The 27,187-nt window shown below is 37.0% G+C and overlaps 1 protein-coding gene across 3 annotated transcripts in view; it reads right to left on the minus strand.

Annotated features, from left to right (window-relative positions):
• Positions 1-13,347: 13,347 nt before the first annotated feature.
• CTNNA2 (catenin alpha 2) overlaps positions 13,348-27,187 on the minus strand; it is a 1,192,234-nt gene continuing 1,178,394 nt past the window's right edge. For all 3 annotated transcript variants that reach the window (XM_082356061.1, XM_082356060.1, XM_082356062.1), the window contains one exon: positions 13,348-14,534. In XM_082356061.1, coding sequence (XP_082212187.1) covers positions 14,247-14,534 — 288 coding nt within the window. In that variant the 3' untranslated portion in view covers positions 13,348-14,246. The remainder of the gene's footprint in view (positions 14,535-27,187) is intronic.

The raw sequence follows: 27,187 nt of genomic DNA on the forward strand, positions 1-27,187 counted from the left end.
GAAACAAAGATATTTTTTGACTTACATACTCAACAATATTAAGAATAGGTGAACCGGAGATTAATGGAAAAACATAAGCCTTCATACATTTTATAAATGGAGTCAGTTTTTAGTCCCAGGAGCAGGATCCACTTGAGGAGAAACCCTAATGGAGGTATACACTAGCAAGCAGAAATATATGAGCTATTGAACTGAAACTGATACCCAGGGACTCATATCCCATCATGCTCCCATCCCCATTCCCATCCTGGCTATGGTGGAGACTTATGAAGGCAGGAGAAGACAAGGAGTTCTAGCTCAAGTTTTACAGTATATCCAGTGGGCATATAGAACACCATAGTTGTTTCCCTGGTCCTTTAGTGCACAATCGGGATCCATATTTTTAGTAGCTGGTAGAAGCCATGATCACATTGGTTCTCTAACCTGTGGGGTAGAGGTCATTAAGGTAGAAATGACCAAGTGAAATCCCTGAAACTGCTCCTCAATCAATGATAGTAAGTCAGAAGCAATATCACAACCCAAGCGGAATTATTAAATTTAGATTAACCCTCCAAGACTTAAAAGATATAGAGGAAGTCATTGAATGGAGATATCCTATCTCTACTCTGTTAATTATTATGTTCCCTGAAAAAGCCCAAGTTGGATGTTCCAGCTTTATTGAATAAGATTACCAGAATCTCTGACACATGATCTGAGGCTATTGATCTGAGCATAAAATTATTTTCTATCTCAATTAATAAAGAGAATAAAGGGCAACTTGCATTTATGTTTGGATAATGGCAGTATATATTTACTCATATTAGGATTATAATCAATGTCTTAATCTCTGAGAAAATATAACCTAGAGTGACATTAATTGTTTGACATCTACAGAACATAACCCTTAATCATACCATGACCTGGTAAATACAAAATGACAGCTACTTATGATGCCCTAATAAAACTTGAGTGTCAGAAATTGTGAGATTAAATCCTACAAATATTCATAAGACAGCCTTATTGGTGAAGGGTTTAGAAGATCAGTGGTCTGAGCATGCCAGAACATCCCCTCTTAGGGTATCCCTTGACACTAAGAAAGATGCAGTGTTCAGTAGGCATCTTGAAATTTCGAAGGCAGCATGTACTCCATTTAGGAATAATGTGCAGACCTATTTGACTGGTGACTCAGGAGACTCCCCATTTCAAGCAGGATCCAAGAGAAGGCTCCACAACCGGTCAAGGCTGTGACAAAAATTTCTCTGCCATTATCAAATGTCATAGTAATAAAGAATCTATAGCAGATATGGATGATTGGTGGAGTCATTGGCAAGTCCAAACTGGAGAGTTTCAGTAGAGACTCCTAATGTTCTAGAGCAACATCATGCCTTCTGTATCAAAAACCAACTTCCCATTCCAAAAGTTGTTCCTGGTAAGTTACTGGGCACCAGTAGGAACCGAAGGATTTACCAGAACTGCTAATCACAAAATGAGTATGTCTTGTGCACTAAATCTTAGCATCAGCAGGATGCAGCAGCAATCCAGTGTACAATGAAAATGATTCAAGTGGGCTTAGGCATGGTAGAACTAGAGAATACAAGCAAGGCACCATGCCCACAGCACCTACCTCTGCTTACCTCACCTCTTCCTCAACTCATACCATTGGCCTCATGGAGAAATTCACCATGGAGGAGGAAATACATTTGTACCTGGTTTACAAATTGATCTGTTTGATACATTGGTGTGAGCAAAAAATTACTGAGGCCATACTACAGCCCAATTCTGAATTTGTATTTCTCATCCCCCTGATCTTAGGCTTTGCTGGATTCAAAGTTCTAATTCCCATGAGAGCAAGTTTTTACCAGTGGCACAGGAATGTTTCCACTGAGCCAGTAGCTACAACTAACTCCCACGTAATCACTTTGGGATCTTTATGCTGGTTGAACAGAAGGCAAAGAAAGAGGTTCTCAACTAACCTGATTATCATTAGGAGCTAGGATTCCTGCTACATACTGGGAATACGGAGGCATATGCATAAACTCAAGACATTTCTTTTGGTATCTGTTGGTTCATCCATGCCTGGAGATGACATGAATGGGCAATTGAAGCAACCATGACTTATAAAGGCTGTCAGGGCCGAGCTCCTTCAGACTTGAAGATCTGTGCCATACACTGGAAGTAGAACAGATGGTGAATGTCAATTATAAACTTGAAAACAGTTGTAGGGGCTGAGATTGTAGCTACTGGTTATGTTAAATCTTTCATAGATATTTTGGCTAACTATCGTCTCAAAGAGTTGGTGATGGGAGCTACTTAAGAATCATAACTTTATCTAAGCAGTGCAAGGTTTGGACTGTGGTAAAATCTCTAGTGCTCATATTCACATCTTCTTGGCAATTCTGGTTTATCCGCAACTCTGGAGCTCTTTATGAGTTCATAGTCCCTTTATGCTGATAGAGTCCTGTATCAAGCACACACAGCTTTCCCTTGACTCATGGAAGATCAATAGGTTCAAGTCAGAATGCTGTGCAGGACGTATCAGCAGAACTGAGCCCCTCTACCCACGTGAGTGACAATGAGAAAGCACTTTATGTTGGATTTTTCTCCTTCCCTGATCCTATTATAGTATTCCTGCTTCCTCAATACTAATTCTTGGGATTAACACCCAAATAAATTATCTGCATCCAATTCCTTGTCTTAAGGTTCTGTTTTCAGGGTACTCCAAACTAAGACAGCCTCTGATCCAGAACTTTCAGTCTGTTATTTCATGCTACAAATGCTCAGTGCAGTTACACTTCTCAACCTCATTCTGTTTAGAAGTCAGACCGTCTCCAGGTCTTCAAATAATTAACTAGATACCTTATTGAAAATTTTGATTTAAGCTTGATTTGGTAAAATATTTTGTGTGTGTGTTCTAGCTCCGGCCTGATCTTTACCCCTGGCTCTGAATGTAATTCAATTTAGACAATAAAGGCAATAAATTCAATTTAGATCTTCCATAATATTCTCATTCACCAGAAAAGAGCTATAGGTAATTACCCTGAAATGACCTTCACTTACTAATCCTTCCCCAAATTTATGAGGTTTTGCTCAGGCCAGTATTTCTTTGACGTGCACCCTTCCATAAGTACCAGAATAAACAGTTTTGCTTTTTACCTCAGTGAAAAATTGTGAACAATTTTTAAAATACAGATTTAAACCTTCTAGTGTTCTGCATATTACTGACCTAATTTGATAGGCATTAATCCAAACCAGAGATCAGAAATGGCTCTTATGAGAGAGGGTATAAGACCTCAAATATTTGGCATTGCTAGGAGTATCAGAAGCCCTAGTACTATTTTTTTTTTTATTTTAAATTGTGGTAAAATACAATATAGCATAAATTTTATCTTAATTTTTAAATATAAAATTCATGTAACAATTACATTCACATTGTTGTGCAACCATCACCATCATCCTTCTCCAGAATTCTTTCCATGTTGTTAAACTGAAATTCTATATTCACTAAACAATAACTTCCCACTCTGCCACTCCTCAAACCCCTGGCAACCACCATTTTCCTCTCCATCTCTTTAAAGTTGACTACACTGTCCGTATACCTCATATCAGTAGAATTATATAGTACTTGTCTTGTGTAACTGGCTTATTTCGCTTAGCATAGATGTTCAAGGTTCATCCATCTTGTAACATGTGAAAGAATTTCATTTCTTTTTAAGGCAGAATAATATTCCATTGTACGGATATGCCACATTTTGTTTATTCATCTGTCAGTGGACACTTGGATTATTTCAAATTTTGGGCTATTGCGAATAATGCTGTGATGAACATGGGAGTACAGATATCTCTTTGAGACCTTGCCTTCAGTTATTTTGCGTGTATACCCAGAAGTGGAATTGCTGGATTATATGGTAATTTTGTGTTTCAGTTTTTGAGGAACCATCATACTGTTTTGCTTAGTAGCTGCAACATTTTACATTGCCACCGTCAAACATAAGGTTTCCAATTTTTCCACATCCTTATCAACACTTGTTTTTCTTTTTTGATAGTAGCCATCTTAAAAAATGTGAGATGATATCTCACTGTGGTTTTGATTTGCATTTCCCCATTTGAACAACTTTTCATGTGCTTATTGGCCATTGTATATCTTCTTTGGAGAAATGTCTAAGTATTTTGCCCATTTTAAAAATCAGATTGATTGATTTTTAGTGTTGAGTTGTAGGACTTTTTATATATCATGGATATAGACCATTTATCATATATAAAATTTGCAAATATATGCTCCCATTCTGTGGGTTGCCTTTTTATCACTCTTTTGATTGTATCCTTTGATGCACAAAGATAATTTTTTTCTGAAGTTCAATTTATCTGCTTTTTTGTTGTTGCCTGTGCTCTTGGTGTCATATCCAAGAAGTCCTTGTAAAATCTGATATTCTGAAGATTTTCCCATATCTAGTAAGATGTTTACAGTTTAGCTTTTATGTTAAGGTCTTTGATCCATTTTCAGTTAATTTTTGTATATGGTGTAATATAAGAGTCCCAACTATTTATTTTGCATGTGGATATTCATTTTTCCCAGGATTGTTTGTTGAAAAAAATTGTTCTCTCCCATTTAATGGTTTTGGCACCCTGGTTGAAAATCATTTAACTTTATGTGTAAGGGTTTTTGTTTTAGTTTTTTTTTTTTCTGAACTCTCTATTCTGTTCCACTGTCTATATGTCTGTCTTTATGGCAACACCACAATGTTTTGATTACTGTAGCTTTGTAATAAATTTTGAAATCAGGGATTATGATGCTTCCAACTGTGTTTTTTTCAAGATTGTTTTGGCTACTCGAGGGTCCTTTTAGATTCTATGTGAATTTGAGGGTGGATTTTTCTATTCCTGCAAATAAGCTATTGAGATTTCGACAGGATTTGTTTTGAATCTGTAGATAGGTAATATCAACATCTTAACAATATTAATTCCTCTAATCTATGAACACTGGATGTATTTCCATTTATTTATGTCTTCAATTTCTTTCAGTGTTTTGTAGTTTTCAGTGTACATGTGTTTTGTTTCCTTGGTTAACCTTATTCCTTTTTTCTTTTTGCTGCTACTGTAAACGGGATTGTTTCTTAATTTTTTTTTGATTGTTCATTGCTAGCATGTAGAAAAGCGACAAACTTTTATATGTTGATTTTATATCCAGTAAATTGGCTGAATTTATGCACTAGTTTTAAATGTTAAGGGGGAATCTTTAGGATTTTCTGCATATAAGAATCAACATTATGAAAATGACTATACTACACAAAGCAATCTACAGATTCAATGCAATCCCTATCAAACTACCACTGGAATTTTTCACAGAACTAGTACAAAAAATTTCACAATTTGTATGGAAACAAAAAAGACCCCAAATAGCCAAAGCAAACTTGAGAAAGAAAAACGGAGCTGGAGGAATCAGGCTCCCAGACTTCAGACTATACTACAAAGCTACAGTAATCAAGACAGTATGGTACTGGCACAAAAACAGATATACAGATCAATGGAACACGATAGAAAGCCCAGAGAAAAACCCACGCACATATGGTCACCTTATCTTTGATAAAGGAGGCAAGAATACACAGTGGAGAAAAGACAGCCTCTTCAATAAATGGTGCTGGGAAAACTGGACAGCTACATGTAAAAGAATGAAATTAGAACACTCCCTGACACCATATGCAAAAATAAACTCCAAATGGATTAAAGACCTAAATGTAAGGCCAGACACTATCAAACTCTTAGAGGAAAACATAGGAAGAACACTCTATGACATAAATCACAGCAAAATCTTTTTTGACCCACCTCCTACAGAAATGGAAAAAAACCAAAAATAAACAAATGGGACCTAATGAAACTTAAAAGCTTTTGCACAGCAAAGGAAACCATAAACAAGCCCAAAAGACAACCCTCAGAATGGTAGAAAATATTTGCAAATGAAGCAACTGACAAAGGATTAATCTCCAAAATTTGCAAGTAGCTCATGCAGCTCAGTATCAAAAAAACAAACAACCCAATCCCAAAATGGGCAGAAGACCTAAATAGACATTTCTCCAAAGAAGATATACAGATTGCCAACAAACACATGAAAGAATGCTCAACATCATTAATCATTAGAGAAATGCAAATCAAAACTACAATGAGATGTCACCTCACACAGGTCAGAATGGCCATCCTCAAAAAAATCTACAAACAATAAATGTTGGAGAGGATGTGGAGAAAAGGGAATCCTCTTGCACTGTTTGTGGGAATGTAAATTGATACAGCCACTATGGAGAGCAGTATGGAGGTTACTTAAAAAACTAAAAATAGGACTACCAAATGATGCAGCAATCCCACTACTGGACATATACCCTGAGAAAACCATAATTCAAAAAGAGTCATGTACCACAATATTCATTGCAGCACTATTTACAATAGCCAGGACATGGAAGCAAATTAAGTGTCCATCAACAGATGAATGGATAAAGAAGATGTGGCACATATATACAATGAAATATTACTCAGCCATAAAAAGAAACGAAATTGAGTTATTTTTAGTGAGGTGGATGGACCTAGAGTCTGCCATACAGAGTGAAGTAAGTCAGAAAGAGAAAAACAAATACCGTATGCTAACACATATATATGGAATCTAAAAAAAAAACAAACAAAAAAAGGTCACAAAGAAACTAGGGGAAAGATAGGAATAAAGACACATACCTAGTAGAGAATGGACTTAAGGATACGGGGAGGGAGAAGGTTAAACTGGGACAAAGTGAGAGAGTGGCATGGACATTTATACACTACCAAACGTAAAATAGATAGCTAGTGTGAAGCAGCCACATAGCACAGGGAGATCAGCTCTGTGCTTTGTGACTGCCTGGAGGGGTGGGATAGGGAGAGTGGGAGGGAGGGAGACGCAAGAGGGAAGAGACATGGGGACATATGTGTATGTATAACTGATTCACTTTGTTATAAAGCAGAAACTAACACACCATTGTAAAGCAATTATACTCCAATAAAGATGTTTTTTTAAAAAAAAGAATATTTCAATTGCACTCAGAGAAAATATGTGACTTCTTCATTTCCAATTTGGATCCTTTTTATTTATTCTTCTTGCCTAATTGCTCTTGCTAAGACTTCAAATACTATGTTGTAGAAAAAAGGTAAAATCTGGCATCTTTGTCTTCTTCCTTACAGGAGAATTTTTCACTTTTTCACCATTGATAAGATGTTAACTGTGGGCTTTTCACCTACGTTGTTTAATATTTTGAGGTAATTTCCTTCTATTCCTAGCTTGTTCAGTGTTTTTATCATGAGAATATTGAATTTTGTTAAATACTGTTTCTTAATCAATTTAGATAATCATGTGTTTTTTTAACTTCAGTCTGTTAATGTGGTGTATCACATTGATTGATTTTTGTATGTTGAAACATCCTTGCAGACCTGGAATAAATCCCACTTGGTCATGGTATGTAATCCTTTTAATGTGCTGTTAAATTCTGTTTGCTAGAATTCTGTGGATGGTTTTTGCATCAATATTCATCAGTGATACTGGTCTGTAGATTTTTTCTTGTAGTACCTTTGTCTGGCTTTAGTTTCAGTGTTATTCTGGCCCCAAAGTATGAGTACAGAAGTGTTCCCATTTTTTCAATTTTTTTGGAAGAGTTTGAGGAGGATTGGTGTTAATTTTTCTTTAGATATTTGGTAGAATTCACCAGTGAAGCCATCTGCCCTTGGGCTTTTCTTTGTTGGAATGTTTTTGATTACTGATTCAATATCCTTATTGGTTATGGGTCTGTTCAAATTTTCAATTTCTTCATGCTTCAGTATTCTTAGGTTGTGTGTTTTTAGGACCTTATCCATTTCATCTAGGTTATTCAATATATTGGGGTATAGTTGTTCTAGTACACCTTTTTATATTGAAGTATAGTTGATTAAGAATATTCTATTAGTTTCTGATGTACAACTTAGTGATCTAATATTTTTATAGGTTATATGCCATTTAAAGTTATTACAAAATAATGGTTATACTTCCCTGTGCTGTACAATATATCCTTGTTGCTTATTTATTGTGTACATAGTAGTTTGTGTCTCTTAATCCCATACCTGTATCTCATTTATCCCCCCTTTGCTCTCCCAACTTGTAACCATGAGTTTGTTCTCTATATCTGTTAGTCTATTTCTGTTTTAATATATTCATTCATTTTATTTTTTCAATTCCGCATATAAGTGTTAAAATAGAGTATGTGTCTTTCTCTGTCTTATTTCATGAAGCATAATACTCTTTAGGTCCACCCATGTTGTTGCAAATGGCAGGATTTCATACTTTTTATGGTTGAGTAATATTCCATTGTGTGTGTGTGTGTGCATATATATATATTTTTTCTTTATCCATTTATTTGTTGATGGAGACTTCACTTACTTCCATATCTTGGCTATTGTAAGTAATGCTGCTATGAACATTGGGGTAAATGTATATTTTTGAATTACTGCATTCATTTTCTTTGGATATATACCCAGGAATGGAATTGTTGGATCATACAGTAGTTCTATTTTTAGGTTTTTGAGGAAGCTCCATACTGTTCTCCACAGTGGCTGCACCATTTTATAATCCTACCAACAGTATGCTAGGGTTCCCTTTTCTCCACATACTCACCAACACTTGCTATTTTTAGACATTTTGATGGTAGCCATTTTGACAGGTGTAAGGTGATATCTTATTGTAATTTGATTTACATTTTTCTGATGATTAGCAATGTTGAGCATTTTTTCATGTGCATGTTGGCCATCTGTGTATCTTCTTTTGAAAAATGTCTATTCAGGTCTTTTGCACATTTTATTTGGGTTCTTTTTTTTTGATATTGAGTTAGATAAGCTATTTATAAGTTTTTATATTAATTCTTTATTGATCATATCATTTGCAAATATTTTCTCCCATTCAGCAGGTTGCCTTTTGTTTTGTCAATGATTTCTTTGCTGTGCAAAAGCTTTTAAGTTTAGGTCCCATTTGTTTATTTTTGCTTTTGTTTCTCTTAGGAGACAGATCCAAAAAATATTGCTATTATTTATGTCAAAGAGTGTTCTGCCTATGTTCTCTTCTAGGATGTTTTTGGTTTTAGGTCTTACATTTAGGTCTTTAATCCATTTTGAATTTATTTTTATATATGGGGTGGGACAAGTTCTAACCTCATTCTTTTACATGTAGCTATCCAGTTTTCCCAGCACAATTTACTGAAGAGATTGTCTTTTCTCCATTGTATAATCTTGCCTCCTTTGTCACAGATTAATGACCCTAAGTGTGTGGGTATATTTCTGGGTTTTCTATTCTGTTCCATCCATCTATGTGTCTGGTATTAGGATAGCCACTCTTGCCTTCCTTTGGTTATTATTTGCATGGACTATTTTTCCCATCCTTCCACTTTCAACTTATATGTTTCTTTAGATCTGATGCGAGTCACTTGTAGACAACATATAGTTGGGCATTTGAAAAAACAGCCACCTCTGCCAGTCTTTACAGATTGGCTCTGTGAAGGGAAAGGTCTTCACTAATCAACCTAGCATAAATGCTTATAGTCTTTTCAGGCCTTTCTAAGCATGACTGTTCCCTGGGCATGTGTGCATGCTTTTCCCACCCAATATCCCCAGTTGTATGGTTTCCTTTAAATGTCTTATATTCCCTAACAGTCTCAGCTCTGCTTCTTCTCAGAGTCTTAAATGCTCTATTGTATTCCTCTGCCCATAATTTCTTGCCCCCAATAGCTCACAGGTTTGTAGCCCCCCTACAGCTCTTAGATGCCATGGTGACTGCCACTGTTTTCAGTGGGCTCCAACCTGATATCCAAACTATGCTACCATTTCCACCATAGCTCCTTATTAGACAAAACAGAAACCAATCACTTAGGAAGTTGCAGACAAGCCAGAACAATGCAAACAAATTTGACTCTTTTTTTCCATTGCATGGGAGGAACCAGAAATTGGACAGCTTCTTCCTCATGCTTTGCCAGGGAAGAGGCAAGATATGGGTGAGCAAAGATACCCACAAATTTCCTTCCATAATAAGTGTGACTTTATCTTGGTTAAACATTTGTTTGACTACTACAAACCTGTAACTGGTTTCTATAGTTCCTACAAAGCTACTTCAGTTGGTGTTTTGTTGTTTACTTTGTGTTTCCATGGATGAACAAGGGCCTGGAGCTTCCTAGTCCACCACTTGCCGCTGGCACTTCTTGGCACTAGCGTTAAAAAAAAATCATTAGCGGCCTTCTGTAGTTAATTCACTTCCTTTCATTACCTTTAAAAAATCCACAATTTTCAAGTGAAGAGTAAGTACTGACCTCTTTGATTTGGTTAGTAGGCAATGACACAGCAACAGAGATCAAATGACTTATTATCTACTACCAGCAAATTTAGTGACTACAATTTATCAAATCACAATATTTTGAAGGCTTATTTTTCTTGATTCAGCTGTACACAATATTTTATAGATCTTTATACTTCTAGTGTCTGAAAGGTGCCCTACATGTAATTGATGCTCAAAAATGACGATGCCGTCATAATGACACATATATCCAGTTTATCCATGAGCTAAGCCATGATCCAACTGATTACAAAAGTTGACTTCTAAAATTAAAATTGGCTTCACATTCTTCAACACTTAGTGGAGGAAAAACTAGAAATCTTCTAAAGGTAACCTATGTTTCCCTGGATATTTTAGGTCCTTAGATAATATAAAGATTTTATCTTTTGAACCATCAATCCTAGCACAAAGGAAGTTGAGATTTATTTAGTTTCCACCCATCAGGAATATTCATCATCCATTATTCCAAGGTGCTACTTTTGTAGGAAATACCCCATGTAACTCCATTTGCTTGGGATTAATTACCTATTCCCTGTCTTCTCAAATATACCATATATTTAGTTTGATCTAGCCCATGTTCACATACTATTTTGTAGATATTTCTCAGTTTTCTGACTCTTTAGTCTCCCTGAATGAATTATATAGTACTTTAATCATTCTTACTCCACATCTAGTTATTCAAGGAGTAACTGCATTTTTTTCTTACATTTCTATCACATATGTCCCTTTTAACTAATATTAGCCCCTTTCAGGTCTCACCTCCTCATAGATTATCAGTTTCATCTTATGTAGGAACTGCTTGCTTCTGTCACCATTCCACTTAAAAACTTCACGTTTCCTATTGATAGTGGTCACACTCCTTCATGACCCACCTTAGTCTAGCCTCATACTACATTTCCTCATTTATTTTCCCCTAATCCGCATTATGTTTCCTGTGACAGCACTTGTTTTCAGACTTTAAAGTATGCTGTTCTTTTTTCCTTGAATACTCACCCCAGTCATCCCCCTTACCAAATGTATTAATTTATACATTTCATTCATGTAGAATATATTTAATTATTGTTTCCTCATTTCCAAATCCTATCTCTTCCATTAATCCTTCCCCAAACACTTTAGTGCCCAATGTGTCCTGACAATTTTTGTCCTACACAGTAGTCATTTTTTTACCTTATTCATTTGGCACATTGAACATGATTTCACAACATATTTACTTATCTTTTTTCCAACTGTATCCTATGTTCCCAGCTAGACTGTATTTTCTCGAGGCCAGGAAACAAACGCTAAGCTTTTTTATTGCTGGAGTGCTCTCAGCACAGTGTTTATATTTAATTATGTATCTGAATAGTTATTATTCTCCTTGATCACAAGAGAAACGATGGGCAGTGATGACTTTTATTCAGTAAGCTTTGGTAAAAAAAATAAAATCAAGGACTGATTTCTAGAAACCACACACATAAAACATTGCTCACACTCATGTATTAAAACATTTAACTCAAATTTAAGGGCAAAATCAATGACATTCTCTAGATGCTCCTCTGATGCCTGCTGACTATTTTTCAGGATTTGCCAAGAAGCCTTTGAATTTTAAGTTTCTTGGCTAGTCTGAAGAATACTTTCAACCCATTAAATCACAGAATGTATAAACCCAGAGAGTTACGCAATGTTGCCAATAAGTGCACACAGTGGTGTGCTCAACTTAGGACCTGGCTCAGAGGATGCATTCCATAAATAGTTGTGACAATGTCAATAGTTGCCTTTCTCAGTGTTTATGCAAATTAAGGGAGCAAGGTAGTTGAAATAGTGGTTTAATGATTAGTGTTGAAAATCACTCTACAGCTTTTTTTTTTTTTTTTTTTAAATCCAAATTTTGCTGCAAGAGACCATAGTTCTTTTTTTTTTTTTTTTTTTTTAATTTTATAGCTACTTTATTTATTTATTTATTATTTATTTTTGGCTACGTTGGGTCTTCGGTTCGTTCGAGGGCTTTCTCTAGTTGCGGCAAGTGGGGGCCACTCTTCATCGCGGTGCGCGGGCCTTTCACTATCGCGGCCCCTCCCGTTGCGGGGCACAGGCTCCAGACGCGCAGGCTCAGTAGTTGTGGCTCACGGGCCCAGCTGCTCCGCAGCATGTGGGATCTTCCCAGACCAGGGCTCGAACCCGTGTCCCCTGCATTAACAGGCAGACTCTCAACCACTGCGCCACCAGGGAAGCCCCGCTCTACAGCTTTTATTGTGGCTCCTCCATCTGTAGATCATTCTCAGCCTGAGTGGTGTTTTCATCACGGGGTGGTGGTGAGCAGTGATTTGAGCAGAACCATCTCTAAATAACATTTTGGACTGTTTCTTCTTCCACAACTTCTCAATCTCTTCTCTTTGGGACTTTGTACCTAAGCTGACACAAAGCATAGGTGTCCATGTCTCCCAATATGTTATCACATTGCTAAGAAATACACACGTTTTACCAGAAGTCTTCTGGAGACATACTATAACTTGCAAACTTGTAGAGATCATTCAAATAGGAGGAGATTCGAGAACTCAAATTAATATTTGTTTTTTTATTTCCTCACTCCTCAAGCTATAGCCCACTCTTTCTTAGTAATGGGACAGAGACCCTCTTTTTTACAGTTTATATAAAAAATATTTTTAAATGAATAAAATATTTTGAAATTAATGGACCTCTCTATAATTTTTTTTTTTTTTTTGATTCAGTTTCTCTCTGAGAACACATTAAGTTTCTTAAGTTTAGCCCAGGGCTAAACATGGCTGAGAAAATTCTTACACATGACTTTCTCATTTTAGATTCAGTTTGAAAGTGAATAAAAACACATGGGAAAACACACACAAAAAAAACAACTCCCGGACTTAAAGATATCCCAGAGTTTGCTTTACATATCACCTAGCTACTTTTACTTCCAATTTCTAAAAATGAACACAAAACATTTTTAATCAGTTTTCAAGAAGATGAGTTAATCTTTTATAAGCATGCATTCAAAGAAGGAAAGCATTCTTCAGATGTCAAGATTAAATGTGTTTATTTCGAGTTAGTGGATACAATGGTATATTAGATACCAGCACTCCAAGCTACACCTATGTATTTGCCTCTAAATCTTCACACACTGTCAGTTTCCATTCCTCTAACATTCCATCACTGGGCCTCCTATTTCTAACAAAATCATAGTTCAAATTTTTTAAAAAGTAAAAGCAAGATGATCACCACATTGTGCTTCCAGTGCCCCCAGAAGGATTATAATTGCTTTAAATAAATGTTTATGTTTTCAGTAAAGGGAGAAATTGATAACATGAGCACTAGTAATGGCACGACTAGAAGAGAAAGAACAGAATACAGATTAAAAGAAACATTTTAGGCTGGACGAGTTAGTTTCCCCTTAGTAAAAACTCCACATAATATCATTGATATGATGTCAACGTTAAATTGCTCAATTTGTGGGCCACACACTTAAGCGTATTGGCTAGTACATTTTTGCACTGAAACAGAAGCAATACAAGCTTTATGTTCTACCATTACACTTCCAGATTTTTCACTTATTAATATACCTGCCAACTTAATGATTCTTGCATGCATTAGAGTTTGCTTTTGTAGAGTTAAGTTTATTTTCCCCATCCCTCCCGCTCCCGTAAACATTGCAATGTGAACCCTTTGCCCAATTTTACGAGAATGTTGCAAAGGACAGCTCTGTGCCACCTTGGGACAGGAACTCCCTGTCCCCTCCCTGGGCTACAGATGGATCAGCAGTATTGATCACATCTCATCTTACATGCAAATAGACACTGCTCCCTTATTTCCCCATGCCAGAGGCATATGAGTCAGCAGGTATACATACAAAAATGGAATTAAAAAGAAAAGAATAGAAAAGAAAAAGAAAGAAAAAGCTTTCTTGTTAAAGCCTATCGTCCTAGAAGGAATCCATTGCTTTGAATTCACTTAAAGCCTGTACAGGCGAAATGTGTTTCTTCTGAGAACCTCGTCTAACTCGCGTCTGGAATTCTTCAGGCTTTTCTCTCTTCACAAGGGGCTTCTTCTCTGGAGCCTTCATCTTCCAAGACACAACAGGTGAGTTGACAGCTGCTGTCCCATAGACCTTCTGATATTTTGTTGAGGCCACATAAGATGCTTTCACCGTGAGGACAACAGCATTCATCAGATTTTTAGCTGCCTGGATGAGCGATGTGGCACTGTCCAGCTGGAGTGGAAGAAGAATGAAATATACTTGGGTTAGCCACAGCACAACATTCAGAAGATGGAGGTGCAATTTCTCAGTTAAAATAATGTTGTGTTTGTGCAAGTATACAGTATTGACAAAAAAGGAGCAAATTGTTACATGATAAGGAGAATAGGTTACAAAGCAGTCACCTGTCTTCTAGCCCTAATCCCAAAATAAAGAGAAAAAATAGGGGATACTCGACGATATGCAGTTTTCTAAAATCCCAGTACCTCTAAAGACAAAACCCTCTTTTTGGCATGTAAGAATTCCAACATAACAAAAGTTTTCCAAAGTGGAACATCTCATGTTATTGCATTAGGCTGATTGGTAATAATGACAATTATTTGAAAAGCATTTGGCAGACACTAAAGAATAAAATGTTATAAGGGGTTTTATGGCTATCCCAGTGGAAGTTATCTATTTATAGACTACTTCTCCATCTTGAGCTCAGGATTGGTAGGGATGCAGGCAGCTAAGCAGAGGAATATGCCCATGGGTGCGCTGACTTTTTACTTAGGTGTTTATTGTGCTGTGGTATCTGACTATTCCCAGGTCTTAAATATACCTCATATAAAATATCAACAGTTGTGTCAGGCTTGCGTAGGTAAAAGAACATTCAATGAGACCCCCTTATCCATGCACTAATGAAATATTGATTTCTTACCATGTGCCAAATGCTATTTTAAAAACTTTGTTTTCCCCACTTAACTCTCACAACAACCCTGTGATGTAGGTATTACTGTCATTGCCATTATATGGTGAGAGATCTGGTGCATGCAGAGGTCCAGTAATTTTCACAGGTTTATACAGCTTAAGTGATGGGGTCCTTAAAGACTGTACTACTTTACCATACTGCCACCCTATTGGGTAGAATGGCTTTAAAATTGCTAAGACCAGTCACAACTTAGAGCAGAGTAGGTGTAGAAGTTCATCTCCAGACTCTAAGACCAAGTATTTTTCAAGTCACCTTTTTTCTGCTTTTAACCAGTTAGGCAGTGTGTTATAGACTGTATACTAGACCATTCAATATCTGTTTCAAACTCCTGGACCACAAAAGCTGGAAAAGTTCAAAACTGCATTTCTCAGACCCCCTGTCAGCCAGGATTCTACATGTCACCTAGTGAAAGGAAAGAATTAACAGCTGGACTGCAAATATTATTCCAGCCTCAGGGATGCCTGAATGTAGTCTGTTCATTAAACCTGTAATATCAACTAAAGAAATGTATCCATTGCAGTTAAATGAGGGATCCAAGAATGTTCCTAAGTAATGCACTCCTAATTGCTGAGATTGTTCATTGTATAACTTGTAATCAGTGTAGCTATATTAGAGAATAGGAACTAGGCATACAACCTTCTGGGTATGAAGTAATTAACAGTGTTTATGTCCAGTGACCCCAAACACAGTGACTCCACTATGTGATGTGACCTGATTTCACTTAACTTGTCATTTCTTGTGACCAAAGCAAGTCCCAAGCAGTGACTGGGGACATCAGAACTTATATCTAAACCTAGGGGCAGGACAGGAATAAAGACGCAGACATAGAGAGTGGACTTGAGGACACGGGGAGGGGGAAGGGTAAGCTGGGACAAAGTAAGAGAGTGACATGGATGTATATACACTACCAAATGTAAAATAGATAGCTAGTGGGAAGAAGCCGCGTAGCACAGGGAAATCAGCTCAATGTTTTGTGACCACCTATGGAGTGGAATAGGGAGGATGGGAGGGAGACACAAGAGAGAGGAGATATGGGGATATATTTATATGTATAGTTGATTCACTTTGTTATAAAGCAGAAACTAACACACCATTGTAAAGCAATTCTACTCCAATACAGATGTTAAAAAAAGAAGTTATATCTAAAGACTCTATTATGTTGTTCTGGCTGTTATCTGTTCCACATCCTTTATTAAAGCTAAATAAACATTATTCTGAGTTTAAACATTTTATGAGAAATGAACTCAATTCTACCACAAAAAAGCTCATAAAATCAGATTGTTTGAGAAAACAATGGAAGAAGCTTTCTATGTATGAATTTCTTGCAATACCATAAAACTGAGACTTCACCACACACACACACACACACACACACGATTAAAAATCAGCATTACATTGACGCCACAATAATATAGAGAAGCTGAGATTTGTGGATTAGAGCCATGACTCAACGAATATATAATTGATTGCTTTGCAAATTAAATCAACCAATTGGATAGAGTAACTACTTATGTTACCAATTCTATTACACTGTATAAGGTGTCCATATACCAAAATAACTGTTTAACCCATAATGTTACTTTATACAGCATAAGTTTCTAAAGTTAGCTAAGGAAAAGCAAATTCTAGATTATTCATGTTAATAGAAGGGAAGCCAGGCACAGATTGGTCCAGTGATTCTCTAAGTACAGTCTCTGAACCAGCAGCCCCAGCATCACCTGGGAACCTGTTAGAAATGCACTCTCTCAGGCCAATCCCCACATTTCTGAATCAAGAAACGCAATCCAGGGGATTCTGATTCATGCCAAATGTTAAGAACCACTGGATTAATGACACCCAAAGACTCTCTCAAGGCTTATTTCAACCAATGATTTCAGGACTTCCACCATCCACAAGTTTGGTAACATCACAGCTAATTATCCAACTGAATCTCACTTTTTCATCTTTTCAATTATACCCCCAGGTAGAAGTACAAATAATGAAGAAAAGAGATAAGATAGCAAAATGCTGGAACGATTAGATCAGTCATAGTTTCTTTAGGAGCTAGATACCATAACCCTTGGCCACTCGACAGTTCCCTGTAAAAGTCTATAAGGTTTCAAAAAAGAGTAAAATTTGGTCATAAATTTAGTTACTTCTGTTGTGTGCTATGGGTAAAGAGAGAGTAGAATGATATTATATCAGGGACAGTTCTGTTGATTTGCTTTGGGGCAACAGAATTAGCAGAAGTAGATAAGGGCAAGATATGTCTATTGTATTTTAAATTGTCCCCCAAAAAGCAAATCTTGGGAGAATTGAGTTGGGAGAATTCAGTGGATCCAAAGAGAAGAATTACAAATAATTTGGAGATTTTTACCACAGATTCCATTTTCAGATAGATGGTGTCTAATTCTGCTGCAAAAATATGATAGCCTGTTTCTTCTTCAGAACCCCTTTGCTCTCCCAGCCTGACACAGGAATCCTATGAATAAACCTAACACATTGGTTGACAGTGAGACAGCTCTAAATTATAAAGTCAATGATTTTGTTCAAGCCACCTGGTGGGGCAGGTACTGAATTCATGGCAAGGTAAAGCGAGGAGGTGAGGGCCAGCTAAGCCTGAACAAATATACTCCAAGGCAATAAAGCCAATCTAAAATTAATACAAAATTTGACTTTTTCTTAAAACTTGAATTCCCCAGGATAAGTTTTACCATTTGCCCTATACCCACTGTAATGATTTAGATCATTTTCAGCACAGTCATAATTTGTTTTATTTAAAAATGGGTCTCCTTTATACTTGTCCAAAATAGCATGGAGACCTGGTTTCCAAGTGGCACATCTTGCTAAAAATTCACTTCCTAAAGAAATTACATTAAAAAGAGTAAAGCTACATGGAAAGAAGATTTTTAAATGGAAGGTTTAAGAAAACTTATTTCACATAATTGTATTCTATTTTGTAGTGTATACTGTAACTAGGGCATTTTCAAACAAGACGTGTTAATGAAATTCTAATAATAATAATACCCAACATTACTTAAGCACTTACTAGGTGCTTGGCATTGCCTTAGTCCTTTTAATTAATTTTCATGATTCAAGTTTCAAAAATCCTTGTAGTAGAAACTGTTACCCCCATTTTAAAGATGAGAAAAGGAAAGCTTAGAGAGATAGGATGACTTGTCCCTGTAGTAACTGGCAAAGTAGGATTTAAGACCTGTACTCTCTCTCTCCAAAGCCCAACATCTGAACCACTACATTGCATTACTTCTCTGAAGCATCATTTAATCTCTGGGGTCTTGTTTTTCAGTGACTAACTATCATTCGAAACGAACCGATCTCAATTATTAACTCTGTCTGGGCATCCTATAAACATCATGACTAAGTCTAGTGAGAGCTTCCATCTCACCTGGTCTGTGATTTTTAGTCTCATCCTCAGAGCCTGAACTCTTTCTAACTAAATCTCCTGGCTTAGGATGTGCTACTGCCCAGCAATCCTTCCTGGCCTTTTGACTTGTCTCATGGCTTGGATGCACCTTGACGGCAGCAGTTCCTGGGATCTGATACCGGCAGATTTTTCTTGTACTTGCTCTATTTCTCTGAAGTACATTCAATATACCGCAGTAATGACTGGTTGTACCCTCAGGTGGGGCTCAGCTACTCTGGTTAGTGTTCTAAGCCTTTATCTGGTCTGGTCTTGCTAGCTTAAATAAGTCTCAAAGGTGGGCTGTAGCCAGCCATTCCTCAAGCTGGCTTGCATATACACTGACTAGACTTATCCACAGAAAGAGACTTGGATCTTTTCCTGCTCAAGCGGCTTTCTATTCCTATGAGGCAGCCCATTAAATTCTTATATCAAGTCTAAGAAAAGTGGCTACTTAATTAAAAAAGAAAATAATAGTCTACATTTAGCAAATGTTACCATGAGCCAGTCTCTGGACTAGCTTCCCAAGTTTCCTTTCTCTCATTCAATCTCACATTCACCCCTCAGACAGGGAATACTATTATGCTCAGTTAAGTGGGAAAGCCAATATTTAAACCCAGGAAGCCTAACTCCAGAGCCCATGCTCTAACAATTGCTCTATGATGCTTCCCAGAGTCGAGCATGGCAGATGAATCCATAGCCCCCAAATTTATCAAGCTGTACTACACTAATTCTCTCTATTCCATTCCATAGGTGTCTGCTGTCCCTAACCACGGAAATTAGGCTTCTCCTAATTCTGTAACTATTCTTTTTAAAATATCAAAGTACTATTTTAAAAAGGCAACAGATGTTTCCTCACATCTTGTTCTATTACAGTCCATGAAAAGCAAATAAGGGCGGGAGAGCTGTTTTACAGCCAATTCTATAGGGTTTTTCTGGCTCTTTTTCTGCCTCTATTACCACTCTCTTCTTCTTAACCTCACTTAACTTCTAATAGACAGATTTCTCTTTCCCTACACTTTCCTCATTTTGCGTTTTGAGTAGAGAGAAATACTAGAGGGAAGACTTCCTGAAATGTGATTCTTCCATTAATTGATATTTGTGCTGCCTAATTCCTTATGAATTGTGAAAAGTGCTTACAATGACTCAAAATTTACAGGATCATCTGAAGATTTCTGAAACACCATGTCATTATGTTTCATGCTATTTCATTAACATGGGGATTATACTGCAATAAGTGTTCAGTTTCAATAGAAACAGAATTTGACAGAAATGTGACTGCATGACTCAAATCACGCTCTTTCAAATGAAAGTGCAACTGCATTTCTTGAAATACCAAATTGTCATTTACTCTCTACCCTACAGTCTATCCCTCCATTTTTCTACTACTTTTCTAATGGGTTAAATAGAATGTTGTTCATGCCTGGATGGTTAAGAGTGCTGAAGAAGGACAATTCTGAAATTCCTAGCTAGTACAATTTGGTATATATGGATGTATTCACCCAGGTGATAGAAATAAGAGGGAAGCTGAAGTGCTGAACTGTTGAGTTTAACTTTGGACATGCTGAGTGAGGTGTGTGTGTGCTACACATAGGGAGAGTGAGTTATCAAAGGAAGAGTTGAAATTCTGGGAGTGAAATTCAGGGAGCAAGATGTAAGAAACCATGTTTTGTTTATATTGGCCTTCCCAGTTCTGCATACAGTAAGTATATAACTTATGTCAATTTCTGTCTGATTTTTTCTTCCCTTCACATTTCTTATTTAGTGTTTCTACAGAGAGAGCTAAATAGAATGTGGAATGAGATATTAAATCCATATTCTTCCCACAGGTCAAAAAGTCCAATAAATCTACTAAATTTTTTCTCTGCATTATACTTTCAAGATCAAAATCAATATTCTTTTAATAATCTAAGACATAACATCATTAACAAATATCTTAACTATTCCCTTGACAGCCAAGACTACTTTCGATTCTGTTAGGTAATTAGCAATCCTACACCCTTGGTAATAATGGTGATCCTCCTGGGGCCAACCAGCAATAAAGCAAATGCAGTTTAGATTTAACTGGCTTTAAAAAAACACCCCTACCCCAAAGAAAAAAAAAAAACATACCATTGTCAAAAGTGCAAAGTAATCTGAAAGAGGTGGTGAGAAGTACACTGGATTAACCACATATGACATAGTGAACATCTTAGGATGTTAATTTGTGAGAGTCAGGAATATAATTACAGAAGAGAATTAGGATTTCACTGTGCTCCACATTAATCCATTTAAAATATGCATGTAGAGATAGAAATATAACCTGGAAATGAATCTATTTCCAAAAAGCTGATTATCTATTACCACAAAATAATGAACCATAAATGGTAGTTCATGCAAATCCCAAGTACAAAGCAATCCGTCCTTGCGTTAAAAATAATGCAAATATCATTGGACTACTGGCTAAGCTAAATTGAATAAAATAAACCAAATCATTTTGAAGGTGATTTTGAAATATAAAAGCCAAGGAGTGATTACCTTGAAAAGCTTAGAAGTGCCTGGGAGAGGTAACCCAGTCCCATTTGGGCCTAGGCTCTTTTATTCTAATTTTCTCAAATAATAACTGATAGTGCTAATGACTTTGAGAATGCTAAAATGAGTAGAGTCCATTTTAACCATGTGCAAGATCTTTTAATGGGACTAACTTAGTGTTTAACATATAAGAATAAGAAATATTTTAATGGGCCTACACTACACATATTCAGGGCTGGGGTAGTGTTTTGAGGGGAGGAAGTTGTGCTGGAAGAATTGATAATAAATTGAAAGTAAATACCCTGAGAAAACTGGAATCTCTCTACTGGAGCTGGCCATTTATTTATATTTAAACAGTTATCTCTCCAAAAGGAGTCACAAATTACCTGCAGGAAAAAAAAAAAAAAAAAAAAGAGACTTTGCTACAAGTCAGTTTTGCTGTTAATGAATGGGAGGTTAGAAACCCACAGCATTGCAGCCTATTATCTGCCAAGAAGAACATTTCATGTTTGAAAAATCCATGAGGCTTTGAAGAGAAATTTGATCCCCTTAGAAACTGTGATACATTTGAAATACCTTGAAATATCTCCCTACTTTTTCCAGAGTCTATATCAATAACACTTCTATAAAATGCTAGCAAGTCCAGGGTAATAAATAACTGAATCAAACAAAGATATGGTGAAAAGGTTCAGCCTAATCACCTTTCCCCACTTCATGGATGTTTACATGCTTACAAAAAAGATTATTCTGGTGTGGTAAACCCTCATTTCAGTGTCCTAGTCCACACACTCTTCCTCATCAAACATCAATAATGAAATAAATTAGCAAAGCTGAATTCTTTCTTGTTAAGACAGTGACAGTGGTGAACATAGGGCAGCAATTTGCACTCACCCCTATGGTGTCCATGGCAGGCATTACTAATCAATCACAGCACCTTGCTCCTTGAGAATATGCTCAGTGGCATGAGAAAGGAAACTTCTTTACCTCCCTCCTCCAAGAGGTCATATTTTGAAAAAGTTGTCAAAAACAACTTGATATAGTTTATGACACAGATACATCATCTACTGTATCTCTACTTCTATATTTAAATTGTTTAATACTTTCTGTTTCTGTTACTACCAATCAGACCTCAAACAAGTATTTTTTTATTTAAATGATGTGGCATTTAATCTTTTTTCCCATAGTTAACCTTAAGGGACAAATTGTGAACTTTGTACTGACACCACAGTATGAGTTGCTAATTAATGAAATCATTAAGTTGAAGACATAAGTATGAACAGAAATGCAAAGCATTTTGGGGATGATTTTAAATCAGAGGGTAAAAATTAGCTGAATATACTAACAAGTATGATGTCCGAAGTGAAAATGACCATCACAGGTATGGCTGTGATGATCATTAAAACAAAAAAATAAACTGCATTAAATCTATTAATATTAGAACATGTACTAATCCTTGATAACTGAGAGCAAGAATACTGTAGGCTAACTCTTGAAGCGTTGGCTTAATCCCAAGGGTGTTCCCATTTGATTACAGGATCTTGAAAAGTAAATGTTTTACAACTTTAAGTAGTGTCTCAATCACAGCAGAAAGGAGGAGAAAAGGTCTGTTATTTTTTCTGCAGGGATTCCTTGAGTGCTGCCAGGGAGGCAGCTGGTGCTCTCCCAAGGCTGAAGGCCAGTTGTTGGGAAATATGTCTGTAATGGCTCAAGATGAAGTTGGCAAAGGCCTTAGCAGACAAGCACTGCAATCTCAACCAGGCTTAAAAAAAAAAAGCTGCAGTGTTGCTGAGAAATTTACCAATTGGTTCTCAGGTAACTTTCTCAACTGGACATATTTGTGTTTTCCTTTCTAATTCATTGAGGTAAGTAGTACTTCTTAGTCAGCCAGTCCACTAATTAACTGTCTTCATTTGCATTTTTTCAATTACAGGTAAGTAAACCTTGGGGATTCCCATGAAGGCTTAATTACAGTCAACAAATTTCCTAAATATGGCTTAGAGCCATTTTTTTCTCACCATTTAAGGTAGAACAGTTTTTGCTCAACCCCAAACAAGGCATTTTTGCTAACCTTGGAATCCCAAGGAGAAATGGGAGTATTGGGATGTGTTACCCCTTGGAAAGTTATGAACAGGCATCTCTATTCCTCCAGGCAGTCCCCACCTCCCTTTTCTATATTTCTGCCTTCCCATACTGTTCCTTTTCCTACACATCAGGATCTCCTGGCCCAGAGGTTTTCTCTGGGTTGTTTTCACATAACAACGGAAGCACAGGAAATAAATCCAACAAGAGAAGATGTGCCAATGGATGGAGATATATATATATATTACAAACTGGAAGATATTCATGGGCAGGGAGCCAATCTTTATGTCACATACATATTCCATGCATTGATTGTTGATTTTGTCATCTCTGATCATGAGAATCAGCATGTCTTCACCATCCAAGGCTCAGACCTTCAAAGGGCTAAAGCTCCTTTTTGCCTTCCTTATGGGGCAGCCAGCTAGCAGAAGATCACTACGTTTGATCCCTTTATTTCCCTCATTCTCCCGCACTATTCTGCATTACCATTACTGGGAGGCAAATTTAAGACAAGCCACTGCCCAAGAATCCAAGAGAAATATGTCTTCACAAAATGAATCAAAGAGCCACCAATGGGCCCAGTACTCTCAGAAATGCTGAACTTTGCATGGTCATGGTATATTTGTTGATAAGTGATAAAGGCCATTTAACACGTTACAAAATGGCTCTTAGGCTCCAGGATGCGACATGCAACTCCTAAGTGAAGAATAGATCCAAAGAGTCAAGGACCACAGGTTTGGGTGCTGGCTGATGGAGGGTTGTGCCTGGGAAGGGAGCATAATCTGGAAGCCTGGATTATTTTTCTCCATCCGTTCACTCCTCTCCACATTCAATCACTAACAGTTGTATCATGTGGCATTATTCATATGTGGTGGAAGCTACACTCCCATCCAGCCCATAACTCTCTCCTCATCAGGTGTGTGAAAAGAGCTGGTCAAAGCCTTTGTTGCTACCTGAGTCCTGGATGAAGAGAGTAAAGAGCAGCAGAAGAGACCCCTTCCCCAAGGAGTGTTTGCTACCCCTCAGGATTCTAGTACCCTCTTTCCACCCCATTCTTCCAAGTCCTGTACATTGTCTCCCCTCTGGCAATGCGTTCTTACATTTCATGCTCCACTTCCAACTCTCCCTGTTACTCCATCCTGTCCTATCTTTTCCTCTCTTACAGTGAAGAAAAGCTTGGACTTTGGACTCAAAACCTGAGTTCAAACCTGATGGGACTAATCACTGTCTATGTGATCTTGGGAGAGCTACTTAACCTAGCTCTACCTGAAACTCTAATGATCTTATTTGAGAGGCATCAAAAGAAAGAGTATAAAATATTTTATCCAACCACATATAGGGCCTAACATTTCAAAAATTCAGGATCTTCAAAAAAAAATTCATGCTCTTTGTTTTGGTTAAGATATTATTTCTAGATATTTCTTATTGAAAAGCATAATAATGTTACCTGGGAAGTTCAACATCCTAATTAATTCAAATCACATTGTTGTCAGAACCCAGCTGAGAGTGTCCTAAGCTACCTCAAACACAGTTCCCTCTTCTGCGCATCAAACACTGAAGATCAACCTCCCAAGCCCTGTGCTTCAACTCCATCAAAATACAGTTGGGTTTCCTAGATTTGTTTCCTAAAGTCTTAAATCTATTGTTCTATAAAATGGGCTATTTTAAATTTTTAGCCCATTGGACCTAACACCTGCTGTCTTCAACTGAGATCAGCTTATCTCGTTATCTTAACCCATCAATAGACTCACAGTGTTAAATCTACATATTCTTTGGGGGGTGCTTGAAAGTTTCATCCACCCAGCTTCCCAAAACATAAGCATACCAATCTTGCTGCCTTTGGTTATATTTTGCCCATATTTATTAACCAAATTAATTAGCACAGGCCAGGTCTTGAGAATAGACTAACCAAAAAATCCAGGATAATTAAAAGTCAAACTATAAAGAGAGGACATTGCCTAGGCTACAGTCTGGAAAGGCCAGGAGGTACCAAGAAGTAGGTTAGGTGCAAAAGAAACAAACAAACAAACAAAACAAAAACAGAATGGGTAACCTTTAAACAAGCCATACTTGTCAATACTCCAAGCCTCTTCCAGAAATGCCTCTTTTAGTGAAGGCAAGGATGGTTGAGATGTGACATACTTGCTACCATTTCTTCATTGGTACCTTTATCAGGCACGTCCAGTCAATAACAGTCCTTTGTTCTATTGATCCTAGACAAGATCTCAGAATTCTTCTCAAAACACACTGCAGTCAATCACTAGCAATTGATGTGAGTGAGCAATCAAGATTAAACCCATTTACCATATCCACTATGGGCTTTTGAACCCTCCCCCCAAAGGCTATGCTTTGATTAACAGGGGTATATTAATATTGTTTCTCCCTCATTAGCATATTGTTCTCCTTGTATAATTCATAAAGAATAACCTCTTAAATATAATGCAGAAAACTGATGTGAAATCTTAGACATATATGTAACTATATAAAATAATTCACTACATCAACCTAAAATTTAAACTCTTCTTTTATTACAGAAATGAGAATAACAACAAAAAGAAATGGATATCATTATTCAAGGGCTCATAAGAAGTCTTCAGTATAATGCATCTTTTAAAGCCAGTAATGTTAATTAAATTAGTTTTAAATTTGAGCAGTTGACCCATGGCTTTTCATAATTGAATACATTTTTCTGCCTACTTTGAAACATTCTTTGAGTAGACATAGAATAATACTCTCCAAATACTTTTCTTTTTTCCTGGCCACTACTTTTCTCATTGTGAGATGTAAACTCACTACCAGTTTCATCACATATTTAATTAATTTCCAAGTGTTCACTGTGTACATTGTCACAGATTCAGGTAAAGTTTTCCTATCTTATTTAGAACACAATGAGTTGTAAGTATTTAACTTCCATCTGGATCCTACTTCAGGTTCTTGCAAAAGTTGTTACTTTCACAAAGACCTCTCAACATTTAGAGAATAACCTAAGCTTCTGCAGACTTTTCTTAATGACTCTTCCCAACATTCCAGAGACAAGTATGAGCTACCTGCTCTTCCCACTGTCTTCTTAGTCTCAGTTATTGACAACACAATTCTTCCAACTGTTTAGGTTAAAAACCCAGACTTTTATATTACATCTTGTTCTCTCTGACCCAGCATCCAATCTGCCATCATAGTCTGTCAGCAGCATCTTTGAAATATATCCAATATTTGACCTTTTCTCACCTTCTTCACTATTATCACCATGGCCAAGCCCCATCAGAATCTCTTGTTAGATTGTTTCAGTATCTTCCCCTAACTAGTTTCCTTGCATCTCACTCTTTCCTCCCTTTAACAGGAGCCAGAATAGTCCTGTTACATACTCAAATAATATTTCTTTCTTCTCAACATCGTCCAGTGGTGCCCCATCTCAATCTGAGTAAAATCCAAAACTATCAAAGTGGCCTTCAAGGTCATAAAATCTGGTTCTCAATAGTTCTGATTTCTCTCTTGTTCACTCCACTACTAAATATTGGTCTCTTGGGGACTTCCCTGCTGGTGCAGTGGTTAAGAATCCACCTACCAATGCAGGGGACACGGATTTGAGCCCTGGTCCAGGAAGATCTCACATGCCGCATAGCAACTAAGCTCATGTGCCACAACTACTGAGCCTGTGCTCTAGAGCCCACAAGCCACAACTACTGAGCCCATGTGCCACAACTACTGAGGTCCACATACCTAGAGTCCATGCTTCACAACAAGAGAAGCCACCACAATGAGAAGCCTGCACTCTGCAACGAAGAGTAGCCCCTCTTGCCGCAACTAGAGAAAGCCCACACACAGCAACAAAGACCCAACGCAGCCATAAATAAATAAATAAATAAATAAATAAATAAATAAATAAATAAATAAAATATTGCTCTCTTGGTTATTGCTCAGACAGACCAG

Source organism: Balaenoptera borealis, assembly GCF_965194805.1.
Source record: "Balaenoptera borealis genome assembly, chromosome: 15".
Taxonomy (NCBI): Eukaryota; Metazoa; Chordata; class Mammalia; order Artiodactyla; family Balaenopteridae; genus Balaenoptera; species Balaenoptera borealis.